Source organism: Molothrus ater, chromosome 2 (genome assembly GCF_012460135.2).
Source record: "Molothrus ater isolate BHLD 08-10-18 breed brown headed cowbird chromosome 2, BPBGC_Mater_1.1, whole genome shotgun sequence".
Taxonomy (NCBI): domain Eukaryota; kingdom Metazoa; phylum Chordata; class Aves; order Passeriformes; family Icteridae; genus Molothrus; species Molothrus ater.
In genome coordinates this window covers 11,017,802-11,044,725 of record NC_050479.2, presented here as the reverse complement: position 1 = coordinate 11,044,725, position 26,924 = coordinate 11,017,802, and the positions used below count along the sequence as shown (strand labels likewise).

At 35.6% G+C, this 26,924-nt stretch overlaps 1 protein-coding gene across 4 annotated transcripts in view; it reads right to left on the bottom strand.

Moving 5' to 3' along the window:
- DMD (dystrophin) overlaps positions 1 to 26,924 on the bottom strand; it is a 1,044,614-nt gene that overhangs the window by 321,328 nt on the left and 696,362 nt on the right. For all 4 annotated transcript variants that reach the window (XM_054518613.1, XM_036378966.2, XM_036378958.2 and 1 more), the window contains 3 exons: positions 23,230 to 23,331; positions 17,824 to 17,932; positions 1,303 to 1,538 (listed from right to left, as the gene is read on the bottom strand). In XM_054518613.1, the coding sequence (XP_054374588.1) occupies positions 1,303 to 1,538; positions 17,824 to 17,932; positions 23,230 to 23,331 (447 nt within the window). The remainder of the gene's footprint in view (positions 1 to 1,302; positions 1,539 to 17,823; positions 17,933 to 23,229; positions 23,332 to 26,924) is intronic.

Genomic DNA, 26,924 nt, shown 5'->3' with positions numbered 1-26,924 from the left:
CCTGCCAGAATAAAATGCTAAAGTGAGGTATAAGTAAGAAAACTGAATAATATTGAACAAAGTATTTGACAATATAAAATTTTAAAACCAAAATTATTCTGAAAATCACTAAAAGATAAAGGTTGGCCATCAACATTTCCAAATGGCATAACAACTCTTTTAATCTAATGCCCTGTGCAGATGGCACTGGAATTATCACTTATATCTATTCTGTTTTAAGGATATTCTAATTAATGAAGCAGTATGTAATTCTACTTAGCAAATATAATCATCATTAATCAAGATGAAACTAACATGTTCATCATACAGAAGGTAAAGCCAGCCAAATTTCTCAAAAATAGTTTAAAGCACTGGGGGAAAAAGGAAGTATAAGAAAACAAGAAAAATGAATCCCATGAGACATCAGCATATTTTCTTTAAAATGTCTCAGTACAGAGCCTCAATAAAATTTACACATTTTTTCTCCCTCTATTTCTAGTTTAGCAAAGAGAAGAATGTCAATATCTTCCTTACAATAAATCAGATTTTTTTTTATGAGGGGGAAGATTATGAAAAAAACAACAGAATCTTATAATTGGGAATCCTAAACTCAGTTTAGAACTGAACTGAATGGAAATTCAGCACTGAAAAGTTTTGTGCAAGTAAGGCAAATCTTTTATATTGAACAATGCTAAATCTAGAAGGCAGGTAATTACTTTAGAGCTGTATAATACAAAATTACTTTTATTGCTATCGAGTAGCTAAAATTTAGCCTTTTTTTTCTCCTAAAACATGTATTTCCATATTTTTCTGTGTTTTCAAAGGTAAATGATGCAGTGATGCAGTTTTGCTGACAAAACAATTGCATTAATGAGCTGCTCTTTTTGTTAAGACAACTGAGGAGCCTTTGATAAACCAAGAGCAGCAGCATGTAAGGCTTTCAGAAAGTTATTAAGAAGTAACATAAGAAAAGGTGTGAAACAGGGTCGTCTTCTTCCTGGCAACCTGGAGCTTACTATGCAATTCCTTTATTTTCATGAAGTTTATATTTCAACCATTGGCTTGCATACTCTTACAGCACAAGCAACAGAAACATAGAGAGATCTGCTTCAAATACCAGAGAAAATAGTAAATACTTTTTCTTTTCTCCTCAATTAATTATCTATAAATTTCATCCAATAATTGTGTTCATGGGATAAAGTAGCTGAAGTGACAACTACATGTATTGCAGCCTATCATCTCTCCTGTGTTCCTTGTTGAAAGGATTTAATACAGAACAAAGATCACGAGGCTTTCAACTTGAAAAATCAGTGTTTCTCATACCTTTTGTTTGATGATCATGTCGTTGATGTCATCAAGATCACCTACTTTCACTCTCTGAGATTTTATCTCTCGATCCAGTCGAGAAAGCCAGTCAGTGAGTTCTGCCCATGCCTTGTTGAAGTCAGCCAAGGCTGGAACCTCCAAAAGCACAGAAGATGGCATTTCTGGTTTGAAGGTGGTGGTTTCCTTGGTTACCCTGGTTTGTGTATCCACAGCAACAGTTTCACCAGGAGTTACTGAAAGAAAAAAAATAAAATCTCAAGTTACTGAATAAATGAACTATGATAAATGTTTATTTCAGTATTTCAGAATTTATGCCATAGAAAGGATAAGACAGGAATAAGCCTATTTCTTAATATTATCTCTACTGAAAATGTGAAAATCAAAACTAAAAGAAAATAAGAATTCATTTTTTCCCAGAATATTTCTATTAAAATTTCTGCTTAACATCCAGCATTCTCAGCATATTCATATTCATGGTCTTAGAGGACCAGCTGGACCTAGTAACACTACCAAAATTCACAGTGTGAGAAGAACCCCTTGCTAAAGGTTGTTGAAGCATGAGTAATTTTCCAGAAATCTAGTAGTGGTCAAATATCTCTATGCCAGAAGACAGATTGAAAAAGTTGGTTGGACTATGCAACACATCATAGCATGACCATGCATTTAGAAACAAGTTTCATTCACTGTGTCCAAGTCACTCCATAGCTGTGAAACCGTCTTATCAAAAATCTTCTCACTTACTGTTATCACCGAGTGCTTCCCACACGATCTGTGGCCAATATGGAAGTTTATACAACAAGAAATTCAGCCTTGACTGATTGTTTACTTTTCCACCTCATAATCTCAAAATATTATGTGCTATTATTTGGATATTTGTGGATTTTTTTCCTTTCTTTTGAGGGAAAACAGACACATCTTCTTCTTAGTGTCTTTTCCTGATCCATTAGATACGGGTTTTAAATAATCTGTAACTTACTCATTGCTTGGAATGGAGAAGTACCCAACACTGAAGCACCACTTCTGTTTCTGCAGCTAAAATGATGAGAGGTGCCACAGACACACACCATTGGACAGAGAAGTTTGGAACATAAAATCATTCAGAAGTTCAAGACTGATCTTTTCTCCTAGATTTTTGCTATTTACAAAGAGAGGGCTATGAACTGTTGGGCTATTTTTGACCTTCAGTTAATGATGCAAAAGCAATTCCTGATGCATGATATTATCGCAGATGAGGCTACACTAAATTATAATTTTTTCTCATTTTTTTAAAAAGATCTATCAAAGAAGAAAAACTAAAACAGAGAAATCAGAAGAACACGTGTCATTGCTGCACTGAGGTTCCACAGTATTAGAAAAGAAACTAAATACCTACACTTTGGAATCTCTATCTAAATCAGCTGTTGAAACAGCAATAACTAAACCAGGAATGCTGAAATAAAAGCTCTGTGGTCTGTGTTCTACATTTTCTAGCATTGAACCAAGAAATAGTATTTTCTAAAGGACTGAAATGGGGTTTTTTGCATTTTTCTCAGCCCTCCTACAGAGTAGAGAAAATCAGTTTCCTGCTCTCTTCCTGTGAGATAGCTTGTCTTCAACAAAAGCAAACCAAAACACCAAAACAGTGTGACTCCATGCACATTAAGTTTTTTGTTCTGTTTTGTTTTTTTCTTGCTGTTACTTTTGAAATTCTGATGGTTTTTCATTGGCATTCATGCCTTTGCAGCAAAGTCTGTTTGAAACATGAAAACCCAGGTGGTAGGTCAGGGTTCAACGATTTGTCCATAAAGCCAAGGCCTCATATTTCCTCTGTAACTTCAGAGATCCTTAGACAACAGAAAAACAGTTGCCTAATTTGACGTTCATGTAGGTTAAACAGAAGTTGTCTCATCTCAGAGGAAATTTTTCTCCTCATTAGTATTCAGGTAAATTGAAGAACAATTTTCTAAACTGGGACATTCATCAGTAGACTTAGGCATCTCTTTGCATTTCACCTATTTTGACCTGAGTACACAATCACAAGTTCACCATTTAATATCTATTTATTTATTTTTACCCTACTGGCAGCCATTTCAGAAAAGGACTGTTTCTAACCTTCAAATGGTTATGGGTTTACTGATTTGGATTTTGGCTTATTTGTTTTGGGGTTTATTTTAATACTTTGGGCTGGTTTTTGTGTGATTTTGTATGATTATTTTTGTTGTGGTTTTTTTTTTTCTTGATGTAGTTCTTTTGCATCAAGAAACTTCAAATATTAAAAAAAAAGATGATAAGGTACTACCAGAAGTGCAACAGTCCAGTATAATATCTTCTCTAAAAATGTCAAGATATCTACTATCATCTTCTAAGGATGACAATAAGCTATTCCAGTTTGACTGACCATTAGAATATTTGAGTTATCAAATTATTTATAAATATTGCATTTAGAAAGGGTTTGTATAGTGATTCACTTCTGACATTTATCTCCCCTAAGAAAAAAAATACTACTTTGTTTATGCTTGCATAGATATGACACAGTTCATTTAACAAAACTGTATAAATTAGCAAATAAAAATAATAGACAAATATACATCAACATTATCAACACAATATGTAGCAAAAGATCTCATTCTGAAAAAATTTATCCAGAACTCCACTGCCAGTTTCTGTGACTCAAAGGGGACAATTTTTTGCTTTTGGTTTTGGTGGGGTCTTTTTTGGTTTTGGATTTTTCTCAGGACAATTAATTTATAAATGCAAAAATTGAATAATTTTTTTAAAATATCTGAGTAATAAATTCTATCCTACAGAAACATGTCAGAAAAAATAAAGGATTTCATCTTTCAATTTATTTAAATGTTATAATGGTTCTCTTCTGTGATATGATAAGCATGAAAGCCAAAAGGAAAATTAGAATTTAAGACATTAAATCACAAAAATATAAAGTTTTTAAGGTGATTTCTCCTTAGCACATTTTGTTCTTTAACACAGAACAATACTAGAAGAAAAATAAACCACAGAAAAATAGGTGTGATTTTCAACTTGTTCTTGAACTTTGAAATACACTGATGAAATTGAGAGTATATTGGAATTTTTTTCATCTTAAAATTAATGTGTAATGTTAAACTTGAAGAGTTAGAGTAATTGGAATGTGACATGAAATTGAAATTCAAATATTGAATGCAAACCCAAGTAAAACAGAATGAAGCCAATTGCAGGAAAAGAATTTTCCGCCATTTTACTCTGCTTATTTCAGTGTTATGTTTCAAGAGAGGGTCAAACTGACAAGTTAAAACAAATAAAACTCCTTATTTAGGTACTGAACAGGAGCAGAACAGACAGGAAGAGTGACAATGCTTTCAAAATCTTCAAAGCCACAGTCTCTAAGCAGATCTGCCTCAGTTCACAGGAATGTTCTTAACCATCCTTCTGAATGCTTTTAGTGCTGGTTAAGTTGTAACTATGTAAGATAACTGCATCTACTAGGTCAAAGCTTTTTGATGAAGAAGAAATGACACAGTAACTGGATGTACATTTTAATTCCATTTACAGGTCTAGCCTGGGTTTTTAGTTCCATTGAGAGCAGCACCAATTAAAGGAGACTCCAGCCTTAAATCCTCCATGCAATGAATAGCAGTAAAATACACCCACTAAACTTCCTTCTTGTTTTAGTCAAGGAAACTCAGCTGCATTTTACTCACTCTGAGCAAGCAGAGAAAGAATACCTGTACATTGTGCTATAGACTCAGACAACATCACTCAGTGAATTTGCTATTTAACACAGGCAACACTGACTTCTTTAGTGGCAGAACAAGTGAGTATTCCTTCTGTGGGCAAACGAGCAGTTCACTGGGTGCCACATTGCCCACCAGGCAGGTTTGGCTTATTTCATGGGAAATCTCCATGTCATTTTACCACTTTATCCCTGAGAGCTTGACTTGGAAGAACTAAACTCCACAGCATATACAGGTGAAATTCTGTCAGCTACTAAAATACATTTTTAATTTTAAATTTGTGCTGTGTCATTGCCACCAGTTTTCTACAGAGTTAGAGCATCCACAATCATATCCATAAAATCCAAGCAGACTTCTTGGAGAGAGATTGGGAAAGACAGTTCTAAGACTGATGTATTTAGACTTGTTCCAGTGATAAATGAATCACTCATTATCTCTGTCTGTCCTTCAATGCTAAGGAAATAAAGTTAAGAGTACATTAAGTTCTCCCATTCAGTACAGACCCTCCCTGCAAGGTGCTCACTGCCAGTAACACTTTTTGCAGAGGAGCTGTATATACCTGCCAGGTGTTCCAGGTCATAAAAGAGTTCTGAAAGGAAAATAATAGTGGCCAACAGAGCTCTGATTAAATATTATGAATAACATAAATTTATTACCTCCAAAAACCCCCCACCAACTTTAAAGTTTGAAAGCAAGGAATGGGTTTTTTTTTTTTCTAGTGGTCTGAACTCAAAATAAAGTCTTTATGTTGATCAAAAATTATTGCCAACAAAATTCCACCCACAGCTCTATATGTGGAAAATATGCATCCTTAGAGCATTGTATCTCAAAGTTAACATTTTATTAACATTTTAATCAGCTTTTAAAGACAAAAAACATGTTTCAAAGTGGGTCTTTTCTATTTTAATGCAACACCAATGTTTAATCCTGCTTTTAAACAGCAGGATTAAAACCAGCTGTTCAAAGGCAACATCAACACTGTCACTTTGTTTTGACAAAGGAATTACTGAAATCACACCAATGTCTTAAGATTTTCTTAGTCTTGAATATTTAGTAAAAACAGTCCTTAGAAAAAGAAGACTTGGTAACTGTATCAGGTATATTTCATACATAGCAATTTTTATAGACGATAAATGGGTAAAAGTTTTATACCTAATTTCATTAATACTTAGGGAACATTCACATTATATGTTACTGCTATCAGTTTAATACACAAGTTAAGTGCTTGGACTATCTTTTAATTCTAGAAGTTCTTTATGACTCTTAACAAGTCATTATGGATTATATATAATTTTACTTATTAAAGGTAAAAGAAAAGAAGCTAATAGTTTATGGGATTATTAATTAAAGTTTAGATATAAAATACTCTGTGCAGTGGGATGAAGGGGCTGAAACTAAAGAACCCTTAGAAGTTCAAAAGAAAATAAAAAGTCAAGGTTAAAGTTATTAGGAGAAAAGAAAAAGATTTACAAGTGAATGTGTACTGGTATATTTGAAAAATAACTACAAAATTATGGTTTCTAAAATTTTACTGTTACTATTGCTAGATTTTTAAACGGCACCAGAACTTTAAATTCAGTAGGAAGATAAGTGTCAGCTTTCTCAGATTATTCTTTTTTTTGTCATAGGATAGATCTGGTAGAATTTTCTTGCCATTCTCCTTTTTATATCTGAGAGTGTGACTAAGCCATTTATTGTACAATGCATTTTTTCAGGTTCCTCCAAACACAACTGCAAGATGTTTTGATATGTCTTTCACTCAATGTAAAGAAAACTTCTATCACAAACACTGAATTACAACAGGAGTAAGAAGACAGAAAATAGGTAGAGTCTACTAAACACTAAGAATTTCAGTGATATAAACCACATAAGTTGGCTTGTGTGCATCATAATGTAAATAAAACCTTAGGGTGAGGTTAAATTAGTGCCACATAGCAAAAAGTTCACATTGGGACCTGAGCTTCTGCAAATACTTTCTGTGTATGTAAGATACGTAGAAGCAGAATGTTAACAGTTCCCTTGGTCATAAGAGGTACTTCAAGGTGATTTCCATGTACAGAAGATAGAGTTTTAAAAAATTGCTCTTTATAGAAGAGAATCAGGTTGGGGAATACTTCAGCAAACCAGACACATATAAAGAAATCCATGTGTTCTGATGGAATGCACCAGTTGAGTGCTGGTGGATCTGGCAGCAACCATTGCAAGGATTCTTTTTACGAACTTTGATGGATCAAGGCAAGAGGAAGAAGTGTCTGAAGACTGGAGGAAAACAAGCATCACTTCTATCTTCAGAAAACAAAGGTCACTTTTATCTTCAGAAAGGATAATATGGAGGACCCAGAGAATGACAGCTTCACCTCAAACCCTGGGAAAGTAATGGAGCTGTGGCCATCACGGGCTGCACTAGGAGGATCATTGCCAGCAGGTGGACACAGCTGATCCTTCCACTCTGCTTAGAACCTGGAAAACTGTATCCAGTTCTTGGATCCCTAGCACATAGAACTACTGAAGAGAGACCAGTGAATGGCCACAATGATGATTAAGGGACCAACACCTCTCTTATATGAGGAAAAGCTTGAGAGAGCAGGAACTGTTCAGCCTAGAAAAGAGAAGACTCCTGGGGACCTCATGAACATGTATAAATATCTGAAGGGAGGGTGCACAAAAGGTGGAGCCAGGCTCTTTCCAGCAGTGCCCACCAGTGAAAAGAAAATGGGCACAACTGAAATACAGGAGGTTCCTTTGAGTGAGTCCTACAATGGGTTGAACCAGAGAGTTTGCAGTATCTCTACTCATGAAAATACTCAAAAGCCACAGAAACATCATCCTGGGTAGCCTCCTCTAGGTTATCCTGCCTGAGTAGGGGGTTGGACCAGATTATCTCCAGACATCCCTTCCAATATCAGTCTTTCTCTGGTCCTGTACAGCTATGTTCCCAAATACTCTCTAAAAACCAAACTGGAAACAGTATAATAACTGAGAATTCTTTGGGAAGGAAGCAGCTAAGAAAGAAGATAATACATGGAAATAATCTTGGCACAGTATACATAAAGAATTCAATTGACTGCTCTACATGTGGTGGAAATAACTTAAAATCTGTAGCATTTGATTCTAATTAGACTATGACTCAACCAGGGACAAGTAATACAAGACCAACTGAAGATTGTAATATATATCTGTAAACAGAGGTAGCATTAATCTGCTTGGACCTATTGTTCCATTCAAACCTTTCTGAAAGATAAACTGCTCTAAAGTTCAGTCTCCTTTTAGTAATATAGCATTGTCATGGCATTCTCCAAGAACCTTTCCTTAGGCAAAGTTCAGCATGATTGATGGGGCCACTAAAAATTGAAAAGCAAAAGGCTATGGTATGAATGGATCCCTTTTAGTGAGTGTGAGAATTAAGCAGACAGAAACTAAAGAAAGGTAGCCCAAGATCCTTTCATACACTTTTTAAAAAAGCAGTATTATTTATACCACTACACAAGGCATTTGTCTTTTTCCGAAGGATAAGAGTCTTCTCCGGTGAGCAGTTGTTACAAAAGAGTTTCATGGAAATGAATGTTTTGTACTACAGAAGTTGTGGTGCTGTAAAATCAAATTCTGTCACATACTTGCCTTATAAAGAACGTTGTGACAACATCTGTCACAAATGATGCAAGCACTTCTCAGTATTCCTTTTGTCAGTAAAAGTAACAAGTTCCTTGATTTAGTATGCAGCCTTCAATTGGATGACAATCTATATGACAACAACTTACATTTCCAGTGTACTGCTATTGGCATGTAACTGAATTTTCACAGCTAATTCTTTGATATAAGGAAAAAAAAAGCATACTGCCAGCAGCTCAAACTTTTACAGTCTCATAAAAATCACCTCTTCTAATTTTTGTAAGGTCTATTTATTGATTTAACAGGCATAAATTGCTATCTTATGCAAGGGGAACTCTGAAAAAAGGGTGTAAAAAATTGTAAACAGATACAAAACAACAAGAAGCCAGCTGAATTCTAGGTACCTTGTAGGTAAAAAAATAAACATCATAACAGATTTAAAGAAGCTGTGAAATAATCAGAGCACAGTTATTAGCTAATTAAACAGAATTACAGAATTCATGCAAAAATCTCCAAGTCTACCCTTATTCTTCAAGTGGAAAATTTTGCAGGATTAAAACCAGCTGTTCAAAGGCAACATCATCACTGTCACTTTGTTTTGACAAAGGAATTACTGAAATCACTACAAGCACCTTCTGTTCCTTCATCATAATTGTAAAAATATCTTATCAGGTACTACTTTGTGAAACCTTTGTCAAATTTTCTCATATTATGCTTACTTTTCAGGTCAAAATAACCTCTATTTTACTTTCAGCCTATGAAGAATTGTCTTCGGGAACTTAAGACTGCCTGCCAATCTACTGTTAAAAAAACATCAGTAATGTAAATCTCTTCTTGCCTATCTCCACCATGGCATCTCCCCTGCTGCTCCAAACTGATACAAAGACAGCAGTCTGATATTTCAGTGATAAACTTCATATGCATCAGACTAAAGAATTTTACAGCTGGAATAGAAGAGGTTTTCATTTGCCATCTTTTTCCTCCTTTTAGCCTTCTATGGTTCAAGGAGCAAGTCCTTCTGTCACTGTCTCCTGTCCCCTGACTAGGGCAGAAACCATGGAAGCAATTATGAGCTTTGCTCCTCATTCCCTGTTGCCTCCACTCTGCTCACACTCCCTGGCTGGCTGTTTCTCTCTAGAGCAGACCTAACTCTGAGGCAGCCCCACTCAGGACAGAAATGTGAGGAAGGCTGTCAAAGATATGACCAGGATGTCCCTGAGCACTGCTCCCTTCACAAGGAAAAGATGGCTTGCTTTGCTCTTTTAAAGAGACCAGTCAACGAAGAGCAGACGGGTCAAGAGGATTGTGCGCTATATGGCCAGTTCCTTTCTACTATTCTAGCAAATTAAATAGATTTTCACACAATGTAATTGTCAATAGGCCTAATTGCTATACAAAAAGAAACAGGACAGAGAGATTAGTGCTATTTGCAGGCTGATGCTATCTGGATAGTCAAATATCACAGTAATTTGGGTTATTGTAACAAAAAGGAGTGGGGGGGAGAGAGAGAGAGAAAGTATGTTTAAACACTATTAAAAAAAACCGATTTAATGACAGAAAGATAGAAACTTAGGCAGAAAAACTGATAAAGGGCATAAACTACCATTTTAATATGGATAACCTTTTGCTAGGAACTCTACTCCCTTTTTCCATATCTTCCAGAATAAACGAATCTAAATTTTTTGATTCTATCTGTGTTTTAAAAAATGATAGTTGCCAGATATTTTGAAAATTACCAACACTAGATTCTGTTACCAAGATTATTGGAGTCATATAAAAAAGTCCAACCATAAATGCAACTTAGTTCTGTGCTCTCACTTGATCTAGGTTATCAATAATAGTCTGAAGAATTCTACAGTATGCTATAATGTACATTTCATGAGATTTAACCAAAATAAATCTGGGATATCCTGCTGCTACTAACTATTGATCAAGACATTAAATGAAAGAAAACAAGCTGCATACTTGCTCCTCAGAAGAAAATACCAGATTGTATTTTAAAAATTGAATAGGTAAATGTGGTCGTTTGAAAGACTAATGATAGCATTAATCTTATTTACATCATAAATCTTGACAGCTGTGCTTCAACAACTTGTTACAGAATAGAAAAAGTAGATCTTGGTTCCATATTGTCTTTAATGACAGCAAAGCAACCAACTCCTGTCTTGACTTACTGATTTAGGTTTCATCATAGGTATGAGTACAATAAAAATTCTTTATAACCCAGAGTGAGTTATATTTAATCAGCTGAGCCCTGAAAAAGCAAGAAGTTCACATTCCTTTTGTAAACTGCACTGTCACACTTGTTTATTGCAGATCTTTCAAAGGGGAATCTGCTACCAGATCCCTGAAACAGGACATTAAATATAAAGGTGTAACCTTTGGTTTTCTTCAAATTGGGCATTTGTGGCTTAAGTATATTTTGCATATATTTTTCACCTGTCAGAAAAACCAGAAGCAAATCCTCAAATCAAGATATGTTATAAAGATCTAAATAGAAATTCTGAGAATAACAGAGATTTGTGTTTCTAAACTTGCTTATTATGTTTTTATTCATGCAGCTTAGAAGGCAGAGTGTCAGCTTTTTATATAGATGCTTTTCATTACTTCTCCCTGTTGGTGTTACAGCACATGCTGTGAATGACCTCCAGAGATTCCTGAAGCTATATGCAGAGAGAAAATTGAATCTGAAAGCTTTATTAGACAAGTTTGTCTTCAGCTTGTGTCTGATGTCAGCTGTATTGAAAAATAGAACTGCTTGTGAAACTGGGTCCTGACCTTGAAAAATCTCCAATCAAGTGGTAACAGATTCAGTTTTGTGCCATATTGTTATTTGCTGTATGTGTCACATATGTGAGAAGTAAAAAAGCTTCCTAATGGAAATCAGATGGAATGATTAGACACTTATTTCCTGAATATAATGAGGAAAATAGATATATGGCAATTTACCCATAATAGGGTCATCTCAGGCTGGCATCTCTGAACCTCTTCATTACGTGAGTCTGTAAAGTAAAATTACTCAAACCCAAATCTACTAAAATTATTTATATAAACCATTATTCATTCCTTTATCCAAAAGAAAAGGTAAAGAGAGTAATCTGCTCCTTTACTAATCCACTTGTACAAGCATGAGCAACCTTTGTTAGGCCAGCTGAATAAAGGAGGATTCTACAGTTTCTGGTCTCTAATGTTTTAGGAGCTCAAGGTGTTCTCTGTGATACTTTCCTATTGCATTTTTACATATTCAATTTCCCTCTTGCATTTTATTTTTGTAAAACTTTTCATAGTGTTAAACCAAATTATAGCTAATTTTAGAAGTAGATATTTCCTTTAGAGTCAACATGCACAAGTATCAGAAACTATATGATTCTAGACACATGACCATTATTGGAAATAAGAGTGAGCTTTACTGGTGTCCTATAATCAAAGTGAACCAAAATGTTTCACAAGAACTACTTGTCCCAACAGTTGCATGCTGTGGATTTTTACCTGTTCAACTCTCTGGAGAATGGTTCTAGAAAATTGAGTTTTCTACCATATCCCTCATAAAAGATTTTGATAGCTGATAGCAAACTTCCTTTAAATAGTGAAGACTACGTGCAACATAAGTTTAATATCAACATTTAATATCAACACAGGTGTCCATTAGTATTGAAAACATTGTAGATGCACCCCACAGATTGTTCAGTCTTACCCAAAGAATTATTTTGAGTATTCTTGGTCTCAACTATACTATGCCAGCTGCTATAAACAATATAGATACTCAAATATCTGATTTTACATTTGTTTTTAATTTGCCCTTTGAATACACATATTGCAATATTCTCAGGTGCACAAGGAGTTTTAAGACTAGCTTTTGGAAATTCTGAGAAACAGTGCTGAACTACAGCATATGTGCTCACTCAAACAGTGGGTATAATATATAAACAATGACTGCTTCAGAGCACATTAGCTCTGATATACAACAAGAAAGAAAGTGTATCTATTGTGCATTTTTTGCCCAAAGCTAGTTGTTGTCATTTTGTTCCTTACAGTTTTGTCATTGTCTCCTGATTATCTCTTAAATACAAATGGTTTGTGTGCTTTTAAAGAGGCAGTGGAATAGTACACAATCCAGCTCTGAAATTCCAGTCCATGGAAATGAATATATTTCAATGGTTATAGTTTCATAAACAAAGAATCCTTCATTCCCACTGAAAATATTAAACCAAATATCATGTCAGAGATTTGACAGGGCAGACTTCATAATGCAGGATACTGCCATGTCCATCTGTACATGCCCCTATCTTAGAAATAACCAATATGGAATAATAACCAATAACCAATATGGAATAATAAAAAACTCAACTATGCATTTTGAAAACAAATGAAAATTCCAGATGCATACAATACATGCACTAGCACTACAGAAGCACTTTCAGCTTCTGAGGTAAGTGGATTTTAGTCTTGAACCTTAAGTTATTTCATCAAGGTATGTATTTTCACGTACATGCTTTTTTAGTGCTAAGTTTCCTCAGAAACCTACAGACTCATGAATGGTATGTTTTAAGCAGCACCAGTAGTTGTTTCTTATGTTACATACTGCAAGCAGTGAGTATGAATTCCAGCTGCATTAAGCCACAGCAGTGCACACACAAAGTGATATTTTTCAAGAACTGTTGTATATGATCTTACAAGCCTGGAACAAAGCAGCATGCCTAGTCCAGGTGGGGACTTGCTTCACAGAGAAATAAAATCCAAACTATATTTCCCAAACAGAAGGAGAAATACTATACTCCTGCAAGTAAAATACCAGAGGAAAAGCAAATGAAATTCTGTTATCACTACTTTCCCCAGATTCATTGGGGAATATCACTGTATCACCAAATATCACTGTTTTAATTCAAACTTCAAGACTCAAGGTATTATAGACTGGAGGTGACTGACTGCTGTGAATATTTTTCCTTTACCCAGTTGAATATGTGGGCTAATAAGTCATGAGTTCTCTCCACCACCACTGCTGCTGGTGAACTTATTGCAGCTCACAGCCTTCACATTACAGCTCGAGTCTAATGGACTCAGCGTGATCCCTCTCTCCTCTCCCATTCTCCCTCACCCATTCTAAATCCTGAAAAGCTTTCTTCCCCTGTACAGGGAAGCCCAGTATTTGTCTCTGTGTCTGCATTATCTGACTCCTACTCCTAAAGCAAGTTATACTGAAAGCACAGAAGAGTATTGATTATAGGCATTTAAAGAAAGATACCTCTGATGGCAAGTGCTGATGGTTATCTCTGATGATGCAGAATTAGCTTTCCTCTAATTACTTGTAGAAAGTGTACAACACCTACCAATGCATAAAAAGCCTTTCTGTCAAATGCAACTCTGCTAAAATCTGTTAAACACAACCAATCATTTTTTATCTTTATTTTTTTCAGACCTCCTACAAATGATGCTCCAAAATAAGACTGATAACTTTTAAAGTTTAAAGGGACAAATTCTACCTAATTTCAGAAGAAATTTCACCATTGTAGTTGATTATAATTGTCACTCTTTTATTCATTTCAGTCACGCGTTGTTCTGTTTCACTTGATAAGGCATTTCATACAAAAAAAAGAGACAAGAAATGGACAAAAACTTCTGTGAGCAGTCAAGAGAAAAAAAGAAATTGCTTGTACACAGAAAACTTTTCACTGAATAAGTTAAACTGCAAGAGTATTAAGAAAATGTATCACTCACAGTTTTATTAGATGAATATGTAAAATGCAAAATTAGTTGACAGAGTATTTTCAGGTGGATTCATTTGTAGTTAAAATTTCACTAACTTCAAGTACAACATAACTGAAAATAAATACACATCAATTTAAAGAAATTGTGTTTTCAAGGTAGCTCTAAATAAAAGTGGCCAAAATTTTCCCCTAGCATCTTACTAGAACAAAAACAAAATATGGAAAATCTATTCCTCCAGGACAAGTCAGGAGTTCCTCCCACCCCACAATGCATTCAGAGGGGTTTACAAGGCAGTGTGTCCCTTCACCTAACTTAGTAAGTAAATACAGTGATAGCACTTCAGTACAAAAGAAGAAAAAGAAACCATATGAATGCTAATGATGCTATTAAAAACTCTCCCTCCCAGAAAAGCATATTCCAGAACTGCTTTCCTCTCTGTTTAAAATGTTTTCAAACTGCTGGCTAAGCAATGCATCAAGGTACTTGGATAGAGACATTCACACCATTTCACATTATCCTGTCAAGTACAGATAGCAAGTGTGATTTTCTTCCTGATTCATCTTATCTTGGAAGTCAATCTTCGCTAAGGTTTAAGGCATACCCTTCAGCTAAGTACATTTTTGAGCTGGAGAAGTAATTCTTGTTCCTTATGCCTGAGGGCACACTGGACTGCTGGAATATGAAGAACTATTTTTTAATGCTTCTTCTGCTGAAGAAACTGTAATATGCAGATCTAGATACAATTATAACCAGGGTGCTTTACCTCTGTAACAGCCACCAGATGGAATTTATTAAGATTCTCTGTCTGAGATCCTGTAACCAGACCAGACCAAATGATACCTGACAGGGCACTAGAGATGAGCCTGTTACATCTTCATTCCCTGGTCTCAAATACACATGTCAACATTACTCAGTCCTGATGTCCCTAAAAGTCCCTGTAGGATCAGGAAGTGAATAATTGTCAAGAAGAGATACTGACCTTGCTTCACAAAACTCTTCCAAAACAATTTGGTGTATCTTTCTTTACAAATGACCTTTAATGAGATTGTTTAGCTGCTGGGAGGCTTGGTTAAAGCTTGCTCTCCTATAAGCAGTTTGAGTCCCTATGGTTCAAAAGAGTCAGCAACACAGAGTAAATAAGGCCATAAAAATATCTATAATATGAGTGGTTAAAATAACTGCAGAACTTATACCCCAGAATTACAAGACCCATGACATTCCATTTCTTCCATCATCTCCTCCCATTCTTTTAAATGAATTACAAAAATACCTTAGTAGCAGATATTTTTCCTATCTTTGTAGAAAACTGCTCTCTTGGCCTGGAGAAGAAAAGGCTCAGGGGGATCATATCCATGTGTTTGGGTATCTGCTTGGAGGAGTAAAGACAGATCCAGACTGTCTTTAATGAAGCCCAGAGACAGGATGAGAAGCACCATGCAAAAATTGAAATACTAGAAATTCTACTTGAATAGAACAAGAAACGTTTTTTACTGTCAGAGTTGCTCAACACTGGAAAAAGTTGCCCAGAGAGGTTGTAGAGTCTCTATCCTTGAAGATATTAAAAACCTGACTGGACATGACCCTGAGCAACCTGCACTAATTGGCTGTGCTTTGAGCAAAAGGAAAAGATGTCTCCCTGGGTCCCTTTTGAACTCTACAGTTCTATGTCAATACACCTATAATGAGGTGATCGCAGTAAACTGACTCAAATAAAGAAAAATTATGAATTAGTGTTATAAGCGCAGGTTCAAATTTTAAGTTCTCATTACAACAGAAGGGAAATCAATCTTACTTCCTGCTTAATCCTTTATAGAACACTAGTGCTTTCATTTTCTGCATCTACAATTCCATCGGCTGAGTCTCAGAAACGTTAGCAGTCAGAGACTATATCTTGCATTAAGGTGAGTAATTTTGCAATTCTTCAGCTAGAGATGAGGTAATATAAAAATATATCACATTACTACTCTCTGTTCACGCTCTTGTTCCATTATTATAATTTCTTTTGTAACAGCAAACTCACAACTTGCCAACACTCTTTACTTCTGGAACCTGTTCACACCGAAAACTGATACAGCAAGTTTAGCACAGCAAAAAATGATTACACATCTCCTTCATTCCCCCATACATGAATTCCTATAGAATGCCTTGGAACAAAATCATGCAAAGCAAGAATGCTGTTGTACTACTCATTTAAAAATATAGTAGTGGTCGTTGGCTCTTTTTAGAAAGCTTAAATAATTGCCACTGGAACCACAGCAGTTCTAAGGGACTAAACCCAAATAATAATCTCCTTTTCAGTAAGATTCAACATATCACAAGCAAGACAAATCCTTTCCTTGAACTCATAGATGCTATTTGGGCAGGAGCTGGACTGTCTTCTGGTACTGAAATTTCTGCTCTCTATGGAGCAATTATGCACTTCTCTGAAAAAAGGGTTTTCTTTGCTACCTTCTTGCTAGATTCTCCAGTTTAAGCTTTTATTGTATGTTACGCCCTAGAACATGTTAAAAACAAGAGGGACCAGCAACCCACATGTAATCCAATCCCAAATGATTACTGCAGCTGTGTCACAGCCTGAGTTACAGACAATCTGACAGAGATTGGGGGGACAGATTTCTTTCTGCTCCTCCCACATATGCTGAGGGGCTTTCTAAATGGTATAGGTAACATTCTTCATTCAAGCAACTGAAGTGGTTCAATATCAAGTGAAGAATCTTAGAGACTTTAGAAACTCAGATTGAGCACAGTGCTTCCATTAAGCATTTCTTTTTCACCCATGCTTAATCACTTCATTTTAAAGGAAAGCACTGGAAATGAAATCCATTTATCAAGGAAAAAAATGAAGTTTATAATCCTTGTAAGGAACAAGAAGACACAGAGATATGAGAATAATCCAGTATAAATATTGTCAAAATAATTTAAATGAAACAGAGATCAGATGTCTAGTTGTGTATTCATGAATGCAAGACACGAAAAAACATAAATCACTGACTTAGTGTTTAGCTGCAGAATTCTTTCTACCATGTTGTCATATGACTTTCTCTGTTAATAGACAAGCTTTATTTTGAAACAGTCTGACTTTATTGCCCCATCAGTAGTAATAATTTCAGAATTTCATTCTGTGACCAATCTACAGGTACTTGACCTATAACATTATTATCTTTTAATTTAAACAATTTGTCTCCCTTTGTAGTATTTCCTCCATTAGCATATGCAAGAAGTCAAAACCTCACCTCTTCATGGAATGAAAGAAAAATTACTTTGAAATAGTAATAATTTGAAAAGCATTCTGCAACCTTTTCATCAAATGATAATCTAATTTGTCTTCTGGGATACATTGCATAAAATAGAAAGGCAATGATAAAAAACCAACTTGAATGCCATAGTAGCACTTTTAATGATGCTGAATTAATTTAGACAGTCTCCAACCATTTTAATTTTAACTGTATGATTTGTAATCATTTTTAAAAAATACATATAATGAAGTACTTACAGACACCTGAAGATAGATGGCCAAAGGCTGCTAATGCTGGCTTTTCCTTTAGTTGTTGAATTAAGTGTTGTATTGCCTTCCAGTCAGCATTCAAGTCTTCTAATTTTTTCTAGAATAGAAGATAACAAAATATTAAATTTATAATACATACATTAATGTATCACAGAACCACTTGGGTTGGAAAGGACCTTAAAGATTGTCTAGTTCCAACTCCCCTCCCACCATGGGAAGGGATGCCACCCAATAGATCAGCTTCCTCAGGGTCCCATCCAACAGGGATTTGTAATGTAAACAAATGCAAATGAAATATAAATAAGCACAAGATAAAATAGGTGTTTTTTTCTTTTTTCATCTGGTCACCTGAATTAAAAAAAAACATGAAACAGAAAGGTACAACAATGAATTTTCACAAATGGGGGAGAGGGACAAATAAAATCCTTTCCAGCTGTGCTACAAAAGAGTTTCCTGGTGTCAGGGCCCTAAAAGCATCTTTTCTCCTCAAAGGTTGGCTGCAGAAGCTCAGAGCCAATTTAGAACCAGCACAGGTGCCTGACCCTGACCACAGTGATTTGCTGGACCAAACTCAGCCCACTCCCTTGGCCCTGCCCAGCCACCCAGGGTTGTGTTTGGTTGTCCTCACTATACCTGGTCCTGACCCTTCCAGGGACAGCCCCCCAGCCTGAGAAGCTTGGCTTTTGAGGACTGTGAACATGAAATTTAATTTTTAAAATTAAAACCATTTGGTTGTCCTCACTATTCCTGGTCCTGACCCTTCCAGGGACAGCCCCCCCAGCCTGAGAAGCTTGGCTTTTGAGCACTGTGAACATGAAATTTAATTTTTAAAATTAAAACCGAAAGGTGAGTTAAGTATTTTAAAAAGCTTTTCAATAAAACCTCTGCAACTTCTAACATCAAATGCAGAATTTATTCTTCTTCAAATTAAATTAAAAGACAAAAGTCTTTGGAGTCTTCAGGGTACCATAACCTTCAGTGTGTGAGCACACAGTCCTGTGCAGTAAACAAAACCTGCAGGAAAGTCTGGAGTGTGAATAACATCAGTCCTCAGATAACCTTGAGAGGCACCTAGATTTGAATATGTTGTTTCTACCTCTCTTTTTTTCTTGCTTTAATTACTGTAAAGAATGATGAAGCTTTGCTAATTCTATGCTGACATGTCTAAACTCTTAAATGAAGACAGCATTTCTCTTTAAGCTGCTCTATGATTCTCTGCTACAAAAAGATGCACAGAGTACTGATGCAGCTCAGGAATGCTTTTAGCATTCTATGGCTTCCATCCACAATTAGATATATAGACAAAATCACAATCCAGCCATGATAGAAACAGGATGCCTATTAAGAAAGGTACTTTAATTACCTAGAGTCTAAGCTGACAGAGGTCAATAGGAGAGGGATGGAGAACAATGCTCATTAAATTGAAGTATGTGTGTACCCACACACACTCACACACAGACTCTGAGGCAGTGGGGAAGGTTTAGATATCAGGAATATATTTTTCACCCAAAGAGTGCTTGGGTACTAGACTCTCCAAGGAAATGGTCACAGCTGCAAGCCAGTCTGAGTTCAAGAAATGTTTGGACAACAGTCTCAGGCACATAGAGGATTCTGGAGCTGTCCCATGCAGGGCCAGGAGTTGGGCTCTATTCCATCATTCCCATATTGATCCTTGTCATGAGCAGCTACTTAATGATTCTTACATATATGAGCCTGAAATTTCTTGCCAGCAACCAAATAAAAACCATGCCCACCAGACACATTAGAGGGGTTGTCCAGGGCAACAGCTACACCACTAATAAGAGAGCAGCCAGTTCTAAACCCTTCTATCAAAATTACAGTTTGATCTTGCATCTGGCATAAATTAACGTGCATGCATTAAAATGTTAACTTCTTTGAGCACAACAATTTTGCTGTAATTGCAACTCTAGAGCTCTGATGACAAGAATGAACATCCAAATATGTTGCACTTAGCACAAAATTTATAGATTTTCTTTAAATGTCAGCACTGGTGCAATTTAAGCGATGTTAACACCCTTATGTGGACTAATCTTACTGACAGCACTAAAATTGGATATGAATATTTAGAGAGAGAAATGTAGTCTTTTAAATGCAAGACTGAGAACAATGAAAATAAATTCCTCACTATTTCTCACCCACCAGAGGAAAAGACAAATTGAGTGCTGTGGCAAGGGAACCACAGCTCTTCCACTGGCACAGAAATCCTTTCCTGAATAAACTGTTCTGATTAAGTGCTGTTAATCATGAGATTGGGGCTTACATCCTTTCTATTGCCACTGACACCAGCAGTAACCTCTCTCTCCCTCACCTTCAAAAGCTTTACAGAAATGCATTTCAAAAGCATGAAATCCATTTTATAAAAGTGAATAGGTCTGATTATTAAAGTGCTAGTGCTTAAAGGATCACACATCTCATCCCATTCTTGACTCTTGAATCAGCATATACAAGGATTTCATTTGCCAACAAAAATGTTTTTACAGACTTGTGTTGCAAAATTCTATTTTAGTATGCTTAGTGAAGGTATGAAAATATACTTATTTCAGTGACATAACTATGAGATAAGATTATGTACGTGTCAATATAAATCCATGGGATTTAATTTACATTCAAAATACTATAATGAGAACATATTATAAAGGTTGCAAAGATAAGCAGCTAAGCATTAGGAAATGCCAGAATAATTTTAACTATGAACATTATTTCAGATAAAATGCACATAAATTGCAGGGATATCTCTAATTTTCTGGCACATAACGCTTTTGAGCACAGGAAAGGCTGTGGTAAGAATAAGTCAATAGGACCTCTACTTCATTTATTGAAAAGAATGGGAAGATTTGTGGTGAATTAAGGAAATAATGGAGGGAAAAAAGCAAAGCTACCCCAGAGAACGAAATAATCTACAAATTTGTCAAGCAATGCTAGACAAGTAATTAATGCTTTTAAAGAGGGCATGTAATTTTATCTGGTTTTTTTCTGTCCCACACACTAAATAAGAACTATGGGTCTAAGTATTGAATTGCTGCTTTCACTATAAGTGATGTTCATATCCTGAACTGAATTAAGCCGGGTTCAGTCTAAACTAAAGGTACCAGAGCAGCTGTAATTAAACAATTTTCTAAAATTTTGAGTTCTTAGCTTTGAGGACTTACTAATATCTTTCCAACACCATCTTAATGTGAGTAAAAATTATTTTTGCTTCCACAAAATACCTTTCATGCAGAAAACTATTTTGATGGTAATAAAAAAGTTTGTGTTGAAAGATAGAAATAGCAGACTTTGCTGAAAGTAATTCAGGAAGAATGATGATTTATGGAAACCTATCTACAGCATCAAGAAAGCAATTCAACAGTCCTGACAGCATATAACCACTGAACCAGAAATTAACCTCACAGGTTGCACAATTAAACAAACTACAGAATGTAAAGAAACAAGTAAAATGCAATCAAACAGGGACTAAAAATTAAATATGCATTACATTAATTACTTGCATTAAATAGTGCAAGTTACTAATGTCCTCACAGACACCTCTTTTAATATCATTGTCAAAACTATACCGTAAGGTACATTATAATCTTTAAAGAGTCATCTTTTTCCAGTAAATTTGGTAAATATTGGAGAATATCAGTCTTTGATGTGAACACTGAAAATACATAGACAGAGTATACTTCTGTGACAGAATTTTGGGATAAACAGAAAATTTCAACATAATTTATACTTCTGTCATTCTTACATAAAACACGTACTAGCTCTTCCTCTTGAAAATACCAGCATTCATTCTGCAATTCTTTATATGCAACTTAAAAAATCTAGAAAGCCAAAATCTCTATCTTTCTGTTGTTTTGAGTGCTCTGCTTGTCAAAATGTGGAATAAGATCCCAAAAACTGCAGCTGAAGTCACACAAAATTATTAAATGCAGTAAATGGGGAATGATTCTTGTTCCATCATCCATTCAGTGTGTAGGTGACATTTCAGTTCCCAACAAAAATAAGGGTTTGTTAGCCAAGGAAAACACCCAACAGAGTCTTGCTTCTGCCCACTCAAGTCACCTTGAGTTTACCTCTTCTAGCATTTACCATGTTTAGGAGAACTGATCATTAAAAATGCACATATACCAAAGGGAATATTAACTCTTAAGCATTTCTGTTCAGGAAAGAAGATGAGAAACCAAGTCATTCTTAAATGTGTCGTAATTTCAGAACTGGGTATCAGTTCATTCAGATGTTCCTGTGAATGGAGATCTGCTGGTGACCTATTCACAAATAATTCAGAGGAAATTTTGTAAAAGTAGGAAAATAATACTCCACTATAGTGACTAGGTAGAGACAGAAAAACAAGAAATTCACTGTGGAGATCCCCTACTAACATCTTATCTTTGTGAAGAAACCCTTTTTCTGCCAATTGTGGTTTTGGAGTGCTGTACATTTTGAAAAGCTCTAAATACAAAGTTTATTATCTCAGCCCAGTCAGAAGCAATTGTAATAGATAGTGTAATCAATAAGTCACTATTACTCTTTCTGGGAATTCTTAATCATTATGTTTACAGATACTTAATTAGCAATTATAACACTAGAAACCAGAGCAAGCTCTGGCTGTATGGTATTGATCTCACTAGCTGTTCTCCTTCTTGAAAAGCAGCTGAACCAGACATGGGAGGATGCTTGCTGATGACTTCAAGATTCTACAGGATAGAAAATGGCACTCTAGTCTCAATGAAGGTCCTCATAGTCTTTAGGAAAAGCATATAAAATATCCCTTTATAACTGATTTGTAAGCTTAAGAAAAGGATTCTACAGTGCATTTTTTTGAAAGAGAAGTGCTGGGAGGCATTGCCTTCCAAACAATGTGTCCTCTTCTCCAAAACAGAATCAAGTCAGTAATTCTAGATAAAATTTGGCAGAGAAATTGAGAGGGAAAGTTCTATGTTGCCATGTGTTCCTTCCTTCAAAATGAAAAAAAAGAAAGCAAATTATTCTGTTTATAACTTAACTCTCACCTTTTCTAGAAAATTTGCAATTTTTTTTAATTTGAAAAATTTCTAAAAGTGAAATTTAAAATAAAGGAGTTTAAAAATAAGCTACATGTTGCCATTAATTACACAACAAAAATTATATTTTCTTTCAGTGTGAATTATTCTTGAATGAGTAAAACAACCTTAATGTCATAAACAATATTCCCATCATAATATGCATAAGATTTTTAGCTGGGAGTATTACATTTTCCCTGTTCTATTCTATGCCATCACAGAATAGAACAAATGCCATTTGCCAGGTTCTTTCATTGATTTTAAACAGAGCACATCAAGGACAAGTGTACAACAGGGGAAGCATAACCTATTACACAGCAATGGATATTGCTAAAGGTTGCTTCATTACCTTTACTGGATGAGTAGCTGGTTTTTCCTTGTATAAATGACACCCTTTAGACAAAACCTCTTCCACATTCGGCTGTTTAGCCTGCACTGCTGCTTCAGTTTCCTGAAAAATAAAAAAAACAGTCAGTCTAGATTAGCCATGGCATAAGCATTAAGATTGAATAGTCCCAAAACTCCATGGGAAGTGTAAAACACCAGTAGACAAGTTTCTGTTCAGAGTTGGTGTGGGGGTAAACACAAGGATAGTGGCAGCTGGGGACAAAGAGGATCACCAGAAAAATCAAAAGCAAAGAGGGACAGAAAAAGCAATGTTACCAAAATAAACAGTGGTCAGTCACTTCATCTTCAAGGTCTCAATAAAATGAATAAAAAGCAAGTACAAATTCATACTAAGAAAGACAGGCATGAGAAATCTCATTTAAGAGGCTCTGTTATTTTGTTTGTTTTACACTACCAGCTGATGAAAAGTGCACTGGTTAATATTTCTTCATACAGTATGTGGCATTAAAACTGTCTAATGAGATGTGACAATGATACTGAGTTTGGAAAGATGAAAAATTTTAAAAGAAGACTGCAATTGCCAGTACTAAACTTCTACTTTGGTAGTAAAAGGACTTACAGAAACTAACTAAAAAGGAATGCACAGTAGTAGTGACAGTTCCTAAAGGTTCAGGGAGGCACCTACCATTAGCAACAGCACATTACTGAATTAAAACCAGCATATTCTCTAGCAATTTCTTTTTTAATCTGGAAAGGGGTAATTCATGTGCTAACATAAGGAAATTCCAAATAATGTCTCTCAGCACACAGCAGCTTCATTTTGTCAAGACTGACCAAATAAATAATGGGCAAAACTCTACAATTAAGACAAAAACCCAAACCAACCAACCAACCAAAACAAAAATCCAAACCTACTGAAAATTGTAAAAGAAAAGATAAACTACATCTGGAGTTCCAAGATTCATGCTTTATTTCATTTTTTCTCTAGTAATATAAGTGAAACAATAGCTGAGTTATCAAAATGAATTGGTTGGGGTCTTTTTGTTTTCCTCTCTTCACCCACCTACAATATAGGTTGATTACCTTGTTGTAATCATTGCTGACTACCCACTGAATCTCCAAGTTAATTTTCTGTCCACATTCTCAGTTATCATAAACACAACAGTAGACAAGATTGTGTGCCATGTATGCCACTATCTGAGGTAACACATTGTTTTATTGGTGAAAATCTGCTGTTCTTTTTACTGCAATAAACCTGCTGAAATCCATGCAATTTTAAGTCCCAAAAAGGGGCCATTTTGCTCCTATTTTTAAACTCAACATATAAAGTATGTCTACACCGTTCCCTAAAACTTTACTTGCAAAACTTTATGGACAACATTAAAAATAAAGGCTTAGTAAATTCAATGTAGTCTTTAATTTTTCTTTTCAAATACTATTGGTCAACAACAAATGAATCAAACCTTGCAATGATATTTGAACGCAATGATTTCTTGCAATGATATTTGAAGCATGTTTCAATTTCATTTTTTCTTATTACACGTTTCAATGTTAATGAAATATAACTGTAAGGATTCATAGAGAATGAGGACTAAAAAGCAATGCATTGCAAAATTGGGATATTGAGGTGGGTGAGAGTTTATTAACCTTTTGATAAAACCCTCATTAAAGTCTTATTTTCTTTCCATTTCAATACTATGTTAACTTTTTACTTCCCTACTCAGCACATAAAGAAAAAAAATCAAGGAGTGTTAATGAAGGGATAATTTTCTCCCTATCTTAATGAAAGCTAGGCATTTTAATAATTGTTAGTTTTTGTTTCATTGTTTGCTTTGGGATTTTTTTTTTGTTTTTTTCTTCTAACTAAGCTATCTGCAGTATTTGGCCAATATTTCCTCTTCTGTTATTCTACATGTCTCAAATACTCATTTTCTTTTATGACAGCATCAGTTAACATAACAAATTCTGTAGCAGGAAAATCACATTAAAACTCCTTATATAGTCCAAGAAAACCGAGAACACCATGGATGTGCCTATGCTGAGGGTTAACCTGTGGCATGAATGTGCCTTTGAAGTGGATCTCTCAATCCTCCACCCTCACTGGACTTTGTGTTTTACCATGGACTAGTCTAGGAACACAGACACCATTTTCTTTCAGGCTGTAACAAGTGTGGAAGGCGTAATGTATTGAGTTGTTAAATCACTGATTCCTTTTGCTCTACAGTTTTCTGGAGTTACATGAACTACCCTCTTGTAATTATGTCTTTCAAATTCAGTGGCCTTGACCTAAACCAAAATGCATCATGCAAGTCTATCCAATACAGCATGATGCTTCCTTTGAGATATATGTGGCAATAAGAATAGAGGTAAGAGTACATGGAAAAAGAAGTTCTCAATATCTTGGTATTCATTTGGACACTGCTGAAATTAACAGGTATCTTATCTGTCAGAGCAGCAAATACTTTGATTGTCTCCCACTAATCCCAACATAAATTAAAAACATAACAAAATTACTTTGAATAAGTACACATCTGACACAAAATTGCTGTAGTAACTCTTTGCCCAGTTCTTTGCTTGATGGGATAGCCCCTTGATAAATCCTGCCCAGTGAACAAGTTTCCAGCAATTTCAAATCCAATTGCTGGGTGACACTCTATTAATAGGGCTGACAGGCAAGAGAGTAGTTACAGGATTCTGCTCCATCATTTAATCCCCTAAGAGAAGAAAATGGTAATGACCACAATATAGCCTCTGATGGTTTGCACACAAAAAAGACCACAGTTATTATCTAGGCTGTGCAGAATCCAGGAGAACATATTCCCAGTGCAGAGCCTGATCTCTAATCTTCATCACACAAGACAGGCTACTGCTAAAGCTAGAAGGAATTGTAGATGCTCATTTCCACTAGTTTTCAGAGAATACCAAAGTCATATTTGTTTTAAAGTCCTGATAAAGTCCTCACACTCACTTTGCTGTGGGAGGATGCAGAGCTGTCTCTGGGAGACAGAGCTGACTGCTGGAATTGCACAATTTATGAACTGCCTGGGAAAGCAATCATAGTGCTGCTTCTGGGCTGGGTGATGAATATGCTAATTCAACTTTTCACACATATGGCAAATTAAAATACATCATCACTGGAAACTGCTGTTTCTCAAACATGTATAAACAAGAATCAGAGGCTACCTTTATCCATGACGCACTATCTGTGAATTTTCAGTGGTGTTAAAGTAGTGCATCCAAACTGATGAAAGCTCTCTGCTGAATAAGCCACAGTAGCTTCTGCATTTACAACAACATGCCAATTCAACCTGCTGAACAAAGTTACAGGCTGAAAAAGTGGCAAGGACTTGTCTACAGCCCCACCTGGACTATGAAAGTCTATTGATATAGCTCAGAACTCAGAAAATTCATATTCACTAGCTGAAACCAATATATTGACTAAACCTCTGGTGTGTATGCCAATGGAAGATAAAATTTCATGGCTTGTCATATGTTATTTCAAGGGATGGAAAGTATCCTAGCAGACACAGGCAGGCTGTTTGACATTTGCTGCACATACTTTAGGAGGCCCAGTCAACTACGGCATTGGTCTATATTTTTAATATAAGCACTGATTCACCTTCTCTGGTAGCACTGGTAACTTTTGGGATCAATTCCCCCATGAGCTTACATCCTTTGGACATATTCTGCTGGGAC